Source organism: Vipera ursinii (assembly GCF_947247035.1).
Source record: "Vipera ursinii genome assembly, chromosome: 2".
Lineage (NCBI taxonomy): Eukaryota > Metazoa > Chordata > Lepidosauria > Squamata > Viperidae > Vipera > Vipera ursinii.
This window is the reverse complement of record NC_139513.1, coordinates 84925917-84939390: the sequence shown is the minus strand read 5'-3', so window position 1 is coordinate 84939390 and position 13474 is coordinate 84925917. Positions and strand designations below refer to the sequence as shown.

At 39.6% G+C, this 13474-nt stretch overlaps 2 protein-coding genes across 4 annotated transcripts in view; both read left to right on the top strand.

The window, feature by feature from the left end:
- MYOT (myotilin) overlaps positions 1-5776 on the top strand; it is a 51688-nt gene extending 45912 nt beyond the window's left edge. For all 3 annotated transcript variants that reach the window (XM_083354363.1, XM_083354365.1, XM_083354364.1), the window contains 4 exons: positions 755-962; positions 3541-3706; positions 4523-4656; positions 5208-5776. In XM_083354363.1, the coding sequence (XP_083210489.1) occupies positions 755-962; positions 3541-3706; positions 4523-4656; positions 5208-5383 (684 nt within the window). In that variant the 3' untranslated portion in view covers positions 5384-5776. The remainder of the gene's footprint in view (positions 1-754; positions 963-3540; positions 3707-4522; positions 4657-5207) is intronic.
- A 3315-nt stretch (positions 5777-9091) lies between these two features.
- The window catches only part of PKD2L2 (polycystin 2 like 2, transient receptor potential cation channel), a 28985-nt gene continuing 24602 nt past the window's right edge, over positions 9092-13474 (top strand). Inside the window, exons 1-3 of the mRNA XM_083351748.1 lie at positions 9092-9182; positions 9567-9668; positions 12958-13091. Of these exons, the coding sequence (XP_083207874.1) occupies positions 9134-9182; positions 9567-9668; positions 12958-13091 (285 nt within the window). The 5' untranslated portion in view covers positions 9092-9133. The remainder of the gene's footprint in view (positions 9183-9566; positions 9669-12957; positions 13092-13474) is intronic.

Here is a 13474-nt window from a genome sequence, read left to right as displayed (position 1 = left end):
TATAAACCATATAAACATAGTGATGGTTTGACTAACAGTTCTACCTCTCTTCTTGCTGGCTCAGTCTTTTTTTCTACTGGGTATCCTTCATGTATTGGACTTCCATCATGATGAGAGTTAAATCTGGAAGGTACTAGCTGCACTGGTGGGACCTGGCATACCGTATATGGGGGCAGATAATCATGTATGAATTGCCAGAAATGTAGGTTTATTTTTTTCTCAAGTCAGAAACAAATAGTTCAGTTACTGTATGGACAAATGAACATAAAACTTTTGGGGTTTTTTTGGTGAACTAGCCAAAAATGTGGCCATAGAATAGGCTGTGATGTCATCTCCTCAGCTGATCACATATACATAGTTAAACAAATAAGCTTTATTGAACAGCATGAGTGCCACATGTGTGGGCAGTTCCAAATACTGATGTGCAACTTCCATTTTTTTTCTTTTCTGGTAAGGTTGCTCAGACTTAACTTTGAAGCTAAAGTAATGTTTGATTTGATTTTCACCAAATTTGTTTCTTTTCTGATAAGGTTGCTCAGACTAACTTGAAACTAAAGTCATGAATGTTCTGTTTGATTTCCACCAAATTCAGAGTTACCCACCAGGTTTACTGGATCTTAGCCTAATACTCCTAATACTTGGAGAATTGTGAGAATAAAATGGCACTGTAAAATAAGAAATAATGGTGTGCTTCTATATATATTTGCCATTGGACATTAAACTTCCCCTCAATTCCTTCTCTTTCCCTTTGTAGGTCAGTGGGCTACCAATCCCGGATGTGGCATGGTACCTAAATGGAAGACTTATCCACCCGGATGATTTTCATAAAATGATAGTATCAGAAAAAGGCTTCCACTCCTTCATTTTTGAAGTAGTTCGGGTCTATGATGCAGGAACATGGGAGTGTGTGGCTTATAATCGTGCTGGAGAAGCTTCCTTTTCAGTGAAAATAGATATTATTGGTATGAGAAGGCTTTGTATGCTTGGAAATGGTTTTTCCTTCAACAAATGTAATATATCATTATATAGTGTATAGATTATTATTATTGTACACAACTATGTGAAATACAGCTGCCAGTTCTTTGGCTGGAATTGGTATTCATATGCATGAAGTTCTTCCCAACGTATTAGTGTAGTGTGTGTGCAGTGTGGCCTTTTTTAAATTGACATATGGAATTTTTGTCAATGTGCAGATTTTTTTTAAGTGCCATCCAAGACTTTTTGGAATGGTAGCCAGTGCGTCAATAGCCCCGCTTGTTTTTTCTTTTCTATTATATACATTCCATAATATATATGTCATTGTTTAGCTATGACAATTAGTTTTATTTTTAATACTTTTATTGAGGATAATATTAAGCAAATATGTTATATTAAAGCTACAATAAAGTACAGAAATATATTGTTTATTTCTTAAAAAAAATAAGTACAGAGAAAAAAATTAAATTATAGAAGAAACTTTCCCCTTTCATCCCAAGCAAGTGTAGTCAACCACTTATCATTGTCTCTCAAAATACAACCAAACACTTCTCCATTCCATACCTGATCTCATTTACTATAATCCCATCTCTAAATCTTCAGCTCTCCTTATTAATCAACAAAAATCCAGTAAGCTTTATAGGAAATAACAGCTAAAGTATTTATATCTCCATTTCCATTAAAACAAATTCCTCCTAGTCCCTTTCTTCAAATGATCAAAGTCCAGTCCCAAATAAAATAAACATTACTGAAAGTAACCATCATCAAATCCCAATAAAAAATGTCACCAGAAATAGTAACCAATTCTATATATATTACCAAAAATAACAATATGAGATGTAAAAATCAATTCAGTACATTATCACAAATAACTATTATCATCCAATCCCCATCAAAAAAACATTAGGCACCATAAGACATAGCCGGTCCTTATTTTACTGTGATCACATAACACAATTTTGTATTTTTTTCTTTCTCCCAGTAATGTTCAGTCCCACAAAGAAAATTCTAACATTTATTTTCCCAGTTTGTCTCTGCTGTCAAAATTTTTGTCATTTTTTCCAGAGGTCTTGTGATCCAATATAAGAAAATCTACATGACTCTTGATTTATTACTTGAAAACTTTTTTTGTTTTTAAATCATCAAGTCCCATTAGGATGGACTTTTCATTTCTTTCTTGTGGGTTGTAATTTTTGAATCCACTTTAAAGTCTATTTTAGTTTTATTTCAATAGGGCTTGTTTCTCTTCAATAACACCTTTTTAAATAACTCCAAAACCCTTTGCACCCAAACATAAACATTTCTTAAAAGCTAGCAATTTGGTGCCCTCTAGCTTTCAGCCTTCAAAGTACCGTAATCTTATCAGCTCAAAATATAAAGAGAATTTTCTCATAAGAGAGGATCTTTTCAATTAACAAGTCTTTATTTCAAATCCATCTGAACCCTTAATCTAATTAAAACTTTATGAGATCAGTGCTATAGTCACCCTTTTGCTGTATATTCCAAGAAATTCTTACAAAACTTTAAACAAGAAATTTCTTTCTGAACTGACTGAAGAACGTACTCAGCAAACTTGTTGTTTCAATGATTTTTTTAATATAACAATTTAAAAAACTGCAGAGTGATTAAAAAGACAAGATTTGGTCAAGCCTTAAAGTACATGAAAAGACTACATTAACAGCTCTGAGGCTGGTAGAATCCCAATCCTGTAACTTCCAGTTTGATAGCAAGAGACCACAAAAACATAAATTTGTGCTATCTACTCACAAAACACCAGTTGTCTGGAGTACATAATGTGTGGGTAACCTCGAGCTTACCTTGGTCCAGAGATGATTTTTGGCAGTCCATACCCAGTGTCCAGCTGCCTTTATGGCCATAATGTCTGCTGCAATCTACAGAATGTCAGTTCGCCTTTCTTCTCCAGATGTGTCTCATTTGGCTACCACAATTTGGACTGACAAGTCATTAAGCAAAGCACTTGCTAATTGAAGCCACAAGTGTGTTTGATCTTAATTCTGCTTTCTTTTGCTTCACATATCTACAAAGTTCATATGTGCAAGAGCTAGTCATAAAGTTACTTTTTTAATCATAGTCATAACTGCAAATGGTCACAAAACAAGAACTACCTGTAGGGAGGGTTATCTGTAAGATATAAATTCTAAAGGTGGAGAATCTAGCCCTCATGATGTTGCTCCATCATCCGTTTCAGCAGGATCTGCTAGAAATGGAAGATTTGCAATGTCTGAAAAATTTTGTTTCTGCTCTATTCTTAGTGATGATGTAAGCGTCATTGCAATATTTGTTGGAACAATAGCCAACATTGGCATAAATCTGATATGCAGTATAGGCTCTCCTGAGATAATTTGAAGCTGAGGCTACCACACATAGCGAGCCACTATTCAACTTTAGAAAAGAGTCATTTTCAATCATGTCAATGTCAGTTAACTTACTGGGTTGTTTTTTTTACTGGTATTGGCTTTCACTATTTCATGAATATGTGGTTTGCTTTCAATTTTGTTTCTTAAAACAACCTGACTCCTTACGTTTCTTTATTAAAATCTGTAGCAAAAGAACACCGGAAAGCACCAGCTTTCATCTCTAAAGCACAAAGCACAAAAGTTTATGAGGGGGATTCAGCTAGACTTGAGTGCCAAGTGTCTGCTATCCCCCCACCACAAATATACTGGAAAAGAAATAATGAAATGGTACAGTTCAATACAGATAGAATCAGGTAAGGACATTTCTGCTGGATTTGATTTTAGCTGATTAGAAGTAAAGATACGTTCCCTGCAGCAGAGTCCAGTTAAAGGACTACAAATGTTACTGTCGTGTCATTCATTGGAGGAAAACTAATAAGCATCACCTTTTCCACTGCCTCATATTGCCTTCCCATCCAGCACCCTATGGCTAAGATGTAAGTTTCTGATCTTGCTTCTCTGCCAAGAGTGAAGCAGTCAGTGATTAGGAAACATAGCTTATTAAAATTAAGAACTTTTAAAACGAAAATTAGAACAAAGTTCCTCTTATTTTACTGGGTTTTTTTTAAGTATAAGCTGCCCAGTCATTTGGAGTTAGACAGCCTGTAAATTTAATAAAATAAAATGATGTCTGTTGGCTCCTTCCTGTCTATTTCATGTTTATTAATGGGGAGTGGCAACAGCAGTAATAATAATAATGGAGTTTTGCTACTGGATGATTTATCTTGCAAAAAGATATGGGAAAGCATATCTGCCTTGTACACAGTAGCGAGAATAGAGGGGAGGAATTTGGAGAGGTGCATCCATATGATGCAATTGCAGAATACTGGAAATTGTTGAATTTGGGATGAAGAAGATGGATCTGCAACATGGAGTCTGTTTTATATGATAGGACACTAGAGAGCAGTGCCCTTGGGATGCCGTCAGTGATAAAAAACATGTATTGGGTAATGAAACATTTAAAAACGTTTAACAAAAATGTGATACATATATTAAATATACTCTAATTAAGAGTAACAGTTTTTAGTCAGGTCCAGTTAAGGTAATTTTGTTTTTCCTCCATTTTGTAGCATGTTTCATGATGCTTCTGGGAAGGTTTGCTTGCTGATCCACGATGTAAATAAGAAAGATGCTGGTTGGTACACAGTATCTGCGGTCAATGAGGCAGGAGTGGCAACGTGTCATGCCAGATTGGATGTGGCTAGTAAGTGCTTTTTTTCCCTACTGATTGAATGTACATTTCCTTTTACCTAGGTGAATGCATCAATTCAGCTGTATGTTCCCTGGCTAAATTACATGAATGTTTCCAAATCATCTACTTTGGGTTATCTTGGCTGGGTTAGAGGAACAAAAGTGATATAGTAGAACCAAATAACCATGGTATACTATAGTTCTCTGTCAGAAGCACCGAAGCACTTCCATGATAAAAGGAATGCCCTGGGATGCTCCTTTCAAGTCCATGTGAATGAGCCCACCAAAGTGGTACCTATTTATGTACTTCCATTTGCACACTTTCAAACTGCTAGGTCAGCAGGAACTGGAGCAAATGACGGGAGCTCGCTGTATCACAACAGCACTTGGGCTTTGAACATAGGCTTGCAAATTGTCAACCCAACGTCCTAACCACGTGAGCCACCGCGCTCTTAACACGACGGTAAAACTCATTCAGACCGTGTGTATTAACATACGAGCTTAGCGCTGTAGCCTCTTGTAGTTCCTTCCCTTTGAATGGTCTCTGTTCATTTTCTTTTTCAGCCCACACGTACAAGCCACTTCCAAATCCAAAGCCGCTGAAGGTTCGACCAACTTTTAGCAAGTATTTGGCACTTAATGGGAAAGGTGTGAACGTGAAACAGGCTTTTTTTCCTGATGAAGGAGAATATCAACGTATGGCAACACAGTCCGGACTTTTTGAGAGTGAAGAACTTTAATAGCAGAAAGAAAATATGTTTTGCCCCTGCAACAGACTAAAAACAGTGCATAGATTCAATTAAATGGCAATAGCACTGTTTAGCAAACATGCTTAACATATTTTTATTTATGACTTAACTCCGGCTATTCCTGCTGCTTTGAATTTGATCGATTTTTAGGGTACTAATGTGTGTGCTGTTGCAGAAGGAAATAGCAAATGTTTGTAATTTTTGAGTTTAAAGGCCAAGAAACGGCCTAGTTCAATCAAGACAGTTTGAATGCATCTACTTCAGTCACTTAAGTTTTTATTTCTACTGCTTCGTTAATATACTTCCAATGTAAACATTTCTGCTGATTAATAAATATAAATTTGGGTGTTTTTAATAAAAGTTTTATGTTCAGAGAAAATAGTTCAAAATAGAATATTTGCAATCGGTTTCATTTGCATTAGAGATATAATGAACATAGCACAATAGCGCGATGGACAATAATCGTTCTTTAAAAAGTGAATAGGTTTGGGTTAAACTATTTTTTTAAAAAAAATCCACAGAAATGAAGAAGGTTCCTCTTGTACAGGTATTCCTTACTTCCAGAATGCAAAATAAGAATTTTATCATGATCTCAGAAGCTCTATTAAGAATCTTAACCAGCATTATGGTCAAAATTGTGTGTGTGTTTTAAATTAAGATCATTTTTTTTCTAGAGGCAAATTCTTTTACTGTATTGGGGGTTTCATGAATTGGGCTCGCCTAGCGTTTCTTTATGCACAAGCTTTCATTCTGCTCAGAAGAACCATAAAATTATGCTGTATCTTAAAGGCAAACAAAGGTCTCTTGGGGAAATTCTTTTAATAAGAATGCTAAAAGTTCTAGTTAAATGTTTAATGTGGGGCTCAAGAGGTTCTTACTGTAATTAGAGAGCTTTCAGCTAGAACACTTTATCTGTAGTGGATTCATATGCCAAGTCATAACATTTACAAGAAATGTAAAAAAAAAATCTGTTAATGAAGGAGGACAGCAAGGGCGAAACTGTTTCTTGCATTGTGGTCCTATAGGAAAAAAAACGACAGTGAAAAGCACTGAACAAATTAAAAAACTAAGCTGTGACAGTAATTCCAAAGGGGTAACGTAAAGAAACGTAAAAGGAGAGTTAAGGGGGGAAATTGTTATTTTTTTTAAATTCCATTTATATCCCGCCCTTCTCTGAAGACTCAGGGCGGCTTACAAGCTTAGCAGTAGCCTTCATTCTATGTATATGCCTGCTTATTAGGGCTTTCACACACACCCCAAGCGGCATTATTACAAAGTCAGCTTAATTGCCCCCAACAATCTGGGTCCTCATTATTGATCATGTATGTATATCAGTGTTTTTCAACCACTGTTCCGCGGCACACTAGTGTGCCGCGAGATGTTGCCTGGTGTGCCGTGGGAAGAATTGAAAAAACACTGACCTAGGAGACAGCGGTGAGAGGAGGAGGAGGAGGAGGAGGAGGAACAGCCACGGGCGGAGCGGCGCTGCAAGACTCTCTGGCGGGGAGCCTTGGCTAAGCTGACAGCCCTACTTTGCTGGAAGCAAAAGCCCGGGAAAAGAAGTGGGCTCGACCTCTCTAGGCACCAGGGCTCCATGGCAGCATAGCTCCGCCCCCTTCTCTGGCTTTGGAGGGTCTCTTGCTGAAGAGAGAGAAGCTGGGGAGAGGTGACCGGCTCGCTTATCGGAAGAGGACGGACGGGCGGCCAGCCCGGCTCGCCTGAGCTGTCGCGTGGTTGGTTGCCTGCAACGTTCGAAAAAGCTCTTCTTCCCCAGCACGCGCCGCTTACTCCTTACTCCCCGCGCGGCTGAGGATGCGAGACTCCCGCCTGGTCGGCTGCCTGGTTGCTCGCCGCGACCCCTCGCCCCAGCCTGAAATAGAGGGATCTGACCGCTTCGCTCTTGGAGGCTTCGCTTGCGTCTGAAAAATTACATGGCTGATTTTTTTTAACCTGTCCTTTTGATACGTTGCATAATAAAATGTCCTTTGGACCAAAGCAATTAAAAACCTTTGGGGTTTCCCCCCCCCCTCTGGAGTGAAGTGCTTTTGATGATAAAGGTGAGAAAGAAAGAAAAAAGGAAGGGAAAAAAGGAGAAAGGGGGAAGGGGAAAAGGGAGGGAGAAAGAAAAAAAGGAGAATAGAAAAGAAAGAGAGAGAGGAAGGGAGGAAGGAAGGAAGGAAAAAGAGCAGGAAGAAAAATTAAAAAGAAATGCAAGTAGCTTCCAGTTTCCACAACAAGTAGAAAGCAAGAAATTGAGAGAGGGAGGGAAAGAAAGTGGGAGAGAGAAAGGCAGGAAAGAAAGGAAGGAAGATAGAAAGAAAGAAAAAGAATGAAAGAGAAAAGAAAGAAAAAGAAAGAAAGAAAGAAAAATAAATGGAGAAAAATGCAGAAAGAAAAATTAAAAAGAAATGCAAGTACTTCCAATTTCCACAAGTAGAAAGCAAGAAATTGAGAGAGGGAGGGAAAGAAAGTGGGAGAGAGAAAGGAAGATAAAGAAAAGAGAGGGAGGTAAGAGAGGGAAGGAAGGAAGAAAGAAAAGAAGGGAAAAAAGAAAATACAGAAAGATAAATTAAAAAGAAATGCAAGCTTTCCTTTTCCTTCACAGCAAAAACAAACAAAAGCCCCAAAATAAAATAAAATAAAGAGGCTAATAATAATAATAAGAAGAAGAAGAAGAAGAAGAAAAAGAAGAAGTTGTTGGAAGGGACCTTGGAGGTCATCTAGTCCAACCCCTTGAGAACACAGGCCATCCTCGACTTACAACCATTCGTGTAGCGACCGTGGGGAGGTCCAACGGTGTGGAAAAACGGTGGAGTGCCTCGTGATTTTTTTTCATGAAACAAGTGTGCCTTTGCCCAAAAACGTTTGAAAAACACTGATGTATATCATCCAGTCTGTAGTTTCAGAATAAGGAATATGAACCACATTATGAAACAGCAAACCTCTTGTAAAGTTAACCCTCAGCTGAAAAATTAGGCAGCCAAGAGTTCATATCCTTGCTTGCCATCTCCTGATATGCAATCCACCTTACAGCAGGTAACCCTTGGGGGGGGAAACCCCTATGTTTTTCTCATTAAAAAAGCCCAACCCCATTTCAGAAGCCCAGCACTTCAAGTGAATCTTGATACCTAGATGGTGTCTTCAGGGTTACCCATCAATCGCGGAAACGATCACACTATTTTAAAAGGCAAGTGCTATGCTGCGAAAAAAATTGAAAGGACGCTATATTTTGTTCAGCTATAAAACCCGCTGGCTGCGTAGTATACAGTCCTGTATTCTTCCGACCCACAGCTATTGGTATAATCGTGGTTTCTTCCCTCAACTTAATTGTTGTGTCTTTTGCGCGACGACGGGGAAGAAAGCCTTTAAAACACAGCCGCTAAAAGCAGCCGGGCAGGATCTCTGCTGAAAAGCTAAACCGATCTAGCTGGGCCGAGTTTCAGAAGACAGACGACTCGAACCGAGCTCGCACGTGCTAAATAAATCCAAAGATGTTTTGCAGCAGCTTAGTTTTGCAGAACTCCCGAGCTTCTCGGCCCGCCAAAAGTTGGCTTTCTTGGTGCCAGACGCCATCCCGCCTGGCGCGCAAGGGAAGGCGAGGGCGGCTTTCGCGCAGAGGCCTCCGCGGCCCCGCCCTTCGCCCTGGTCGAGTGGCGTTGTGTTCCGTTATTCTGAGGCGGAGGACGGAGAGGAGCGGCGGCGGAGAGGCGGAGCGGCGCAACCCTCTTTGGGAGCTCCGCCATGGCTACGAGCCAGGCAGAGTCCACGCAGGAGCAACGAAGCGGCTTCGGTGGGTCGGCTTCCCTGTAGGGGAGAGAGCCTGGGCGGGAGTCGGCTCGGCCAATCCTGCCGGGGTTGCGCCGCCCGTGCTTGGGCTTTGCTCCGTAGTAGAGGGCGGCGGTCCTGCCTCGGGCTTTCCCCGCGGGTTTCACCTTTGCCTTGGGCACCTGGAGGAGAGAATCGTAGAAGGGGGATTGCCCTAGTTCAGGGGTAGGCAACCTCGGCTCTTTTATGACTCATGGACTTCAACTGATAATACATTCTGAGTCACGGCTACTTCTAAATTTTAATTTTATTTTTGTAATTTGGGGACTTCTTTTACTTGGTTGTGTCTGAGTAGTTCTCAGCATTCTGAGCTGTTCTTTTTTTCTTTCTGAAAATTACACATTAACAGGCAATGTGAAACCTCGATTGACTCATAGCAGAGAGCTAGAAATGAAAACTACTCTCCAAGAACTATTGATCTACATTATTTTTCTAACTGATTTATGTATATGTAAGTCCAGAAAGGGGAATGGAATTTTTTCCTATAAAAATTGTGTAATGAAAAGTACAGAATTAATTATGTATTTCTCAAGCTGTTATAAAAAAATTATTATACTTATTTATACAGATAGTCCTCAATTTATGTCCACAATTGAGCCCAAAATTTCTGTTACTAAGACATTTGTTAAGTGAGTTTTGCCGCATTTAACAATCTTTCTTGCTCCAGTTGTTAAGTGAATCCCTGCAACTGTTAAGTTAGTAACAAAGTTGTTAAGTGACTCTGACTTCTCCACTGACTTTGCTGGCCAAAAGGTAGCAAAAGGTGATCACATTATCCTGGGTCACTGCAGCCATCATAAATACGTGTCAGTTGCCAAGCACCTGAATTTTGATATGCTGCCGCAGTCATCAAGTGTGAAAAACAGTCATAAGTCACTTTTTTCAGTGCCTTTGTAACTTTGAATGGTCACTAAACGAAGTGTAAGTCGAGGGCTACCTTTATGTGCTTGGTTTTTTGGGTTTATAAGTGTATATGTGTATAAGTAATCCTTGATTTATGGCCAGTTGTTTAACCATCATTTGAACATACAATTAGAAAGGATGCTTTACAGTCTGTAAAGCACTTCAGCTATTATAAAATGTCATGACAATCCCCCTGTGGACACGTGATCATAATTTGATCATAATTTGGGTACTGCTCGCACTTAACAACTGGTTGTCAAGGCCCCTGCAATCACCTGACCACCATTTGCAGTCTCCTCTGCCAGCTTCCCCAGAAGGTCAAAATGGAAGCTGGCACGGAAAGTTGCAAACCGCTGCCACCTGCTGGGGTATTTCCCCTTCCCCTCTGTGTCCAAAGATCCAAATTCCATTCCTGTATCCCAGGGCAAAAATTCTCTTCCACCCATGGAAGGGAACAGCCTGCCCTCCTTCAGTAGGTTTCTCTTTTGCTCTTTCCACTTACTGACCCATGTGGTTACTTAACGGCCTCAACTGGGAGTGCCAGGATTGTGGCCATTGAGTGGAGTGGTCCTGTGAACATCTTGCTTAATGATTGCTTGTTCAACAACCAAGATTCCAGTCCCAATTGTGGTTGTAAATTGAAGACTACTTGTACCTGCCTCCTGCGTTTCCCCACCACAACAACACTTTGAAATGGGTTGGGCTGAGCCAAAGTCACGCGCCAACTTTCATATGAAATATGAAATGAACACGAATGCATAATAATATGAATCTAATCAGCCATAAACTTCTCTCATATTTTTCTTGATTTATTTATCAATCATAATACTGTAGTGGGGAGGAGTAAAGCTGGTTTCCTTCACTAGGATTCTGATTTTTGTTAAGGTCTGAAGGAAGCTGTGGATATACACATGTGATAGTTTAAAAAGGCAGTTTAAAATGTGATTGGATGATGCACTTACGCATGATCCTTGAGAAAACTGGATTCGTATCTGTATAGTATTGAACAAAAAATTCAGGAGAGTATAATTGTTAATCCATTTCCCTATTTTTATAGCTAACTAGATGGGGGGGAGGGAGAGAGAGAGGATATGAGTGTATGTTCACCCAAAGGTGCTTTTTCAAAAGGCAACTGGACTTGTTTTTCCTTTTTTTTTGAATATATTTTTTATTTTATTGAAATCATCCACAACTACATCATAACAATACATTACAGTGCTTATTAAAATTCTTTTAAAAAATACAAAACGTAATAATAAACATTCTAATGATTTAGACAAGTTGCTGTTACACTGTATAATCAATCCTTCCTGTAACCATCCCTTTTTGTCAACCATTCATACCACGGTCTCCAAGATAAATAATAATCTATATCCCTCTTATCTTTCAACAGCATGGTCAAACGGTCCGATTCTGCACCATCAATAAATTTCTTGATTAACAGATCCTCGGGAGGACTAACAGAATTCTTCCAATATTGAGCCCATAATATCCGTGCCGCCGTTAACAAATGCGACATCAAATACCATGCAGATCTATTCAGATTGTCTGGTTTTAAGCCTAACAAAAATGTCTCAGGAGTCAATTTAACAGAATGTCCTAAAATCTCATTCAACCATATATGAAGCCGATGCCAATACTTCCTCGCTTTGCCGCAGGTCCACCGCTGGTGGTAATAGGTGCCCTCTCTTTCTCCACACTCCCAACACGCTGGGGACACACCCAAAAACATTTTACCCAATCTAGCTGGAAGGAGATGCCAATGAAACATCATCTTATAAACGTTCTCCTTATACGCAGTAGATTTCGTTAGCCTAACATTTTTCTTCCAAATGGACCACCAATTATCACGGTCAATTTGGTTACCCAGATTCCTTTCCCAGGCGACCCTAAAGCCCTCTGTAAGCTCATTTAACCCATCCATATCCAATAGTAAAGAATAACATTTTGCCAGCAACTTCTCACTTTTCCCGAAAAGAATCTTATCGAATCCTTGAGCTTCTCTAATAATCCCTGGCACCACTCTCTCCTTCATAAACTGCGAAGCTGCATATACGCCCACCAATCTACCTGGATACCCTGTTCCTGCAATTGCGATTTAGATTTTAATTCTCCATTTGAATGCAATAATTCTTTATAAATCACCCTCTTTTCTGGGTTAAACACATTAGGGTAGGTCAGTGCTTCCATCGGCGACAGCCAATACGGTGTCCTCGTATAAAACTTCTTCCTAACTAACAACCAAGCCCCTAATAGTATATTACGCAAATAATGCCTAATAAAATATTTCGGTAGTCTTCCTGACTCCCGCCACAAATGAGCATGCCACCCTTGGGATAGATCATGTCCCTCTAACGCTAACAACCGCCTATTTAGGACTTGTTTTTCCTTGAAGACTTTTCATTTCTCATCTGAAAGCTTCTTGGAGGAGAATCAAAATGTCTTTGAAGAATAACAAGGAAGTCCAGTTGCCTTTTGAAAAAGCACCTTTGGGACAACCATGACTTGGGTGGCTGAGAATCTCCATAGACAGTGTATGTTCATGTGAATCAGTCAGATGTATGGATTTTTAAGGCTGGAGGGGAAAGCATATCTTGTACAGTAAATTATTTCTACATAATAATGAAAGTACTTTGAGAGTTCCTAGAACAAATAAAATGCTTATGATAGAGATCATGATTGCCTTTCCCCCCCTATAGTATTGCCGTGGCCCATTAGTTCAGAAATCACTTTTCTTTGGGATTCCAATGAATAAACAGGGCTAGTGTGTTAGGCTGTCTGAACCACCCTGCTGTTTCATTTCCGCAGTTCAGATTTCTGCATGTTTTTCTCTGCAGTGACATTTGGGATGGTGAGCACAGATATGTATTACCTAAACAGAGTAATGTCCAACCTGTTCTTGGAAACACCTTTCTCAGAGAAAGATAAGACAATCTTCAAAACTATGGGCAGCATCACTGACTTTTGGGCGGTAAAGTTTCCTTTCCATCTTTGCTCTTTTAAAAACATTGGCTTCCTAGACGGTTATACCATAGCTGTGTTTGATTTGGTCATTGTTATGATGACTGGCTCCAGTTCATTGGGGATTTCAGAAGTATTCTGCCTTTACTCAATATCCTCCCGTTTGGTGCATTGGGACCTTGCCTTCTCTAACCAATTCCAGTCCCAACAGAGGGACAGGAGCAACCAAGTAAATCCAGAAATGTCTAAAACCAATCATGTATAATTTGGTTATCTGCAAGACTGAGGCTTGCTAAGCTTTGTTATATCAATCCAAAGCCAATAAGCCATCCTATGGCTTAGGGCAGTGTGCAAACCCAACCAGACTTGAGCTGGTTTTTGGATTGTTCAGCA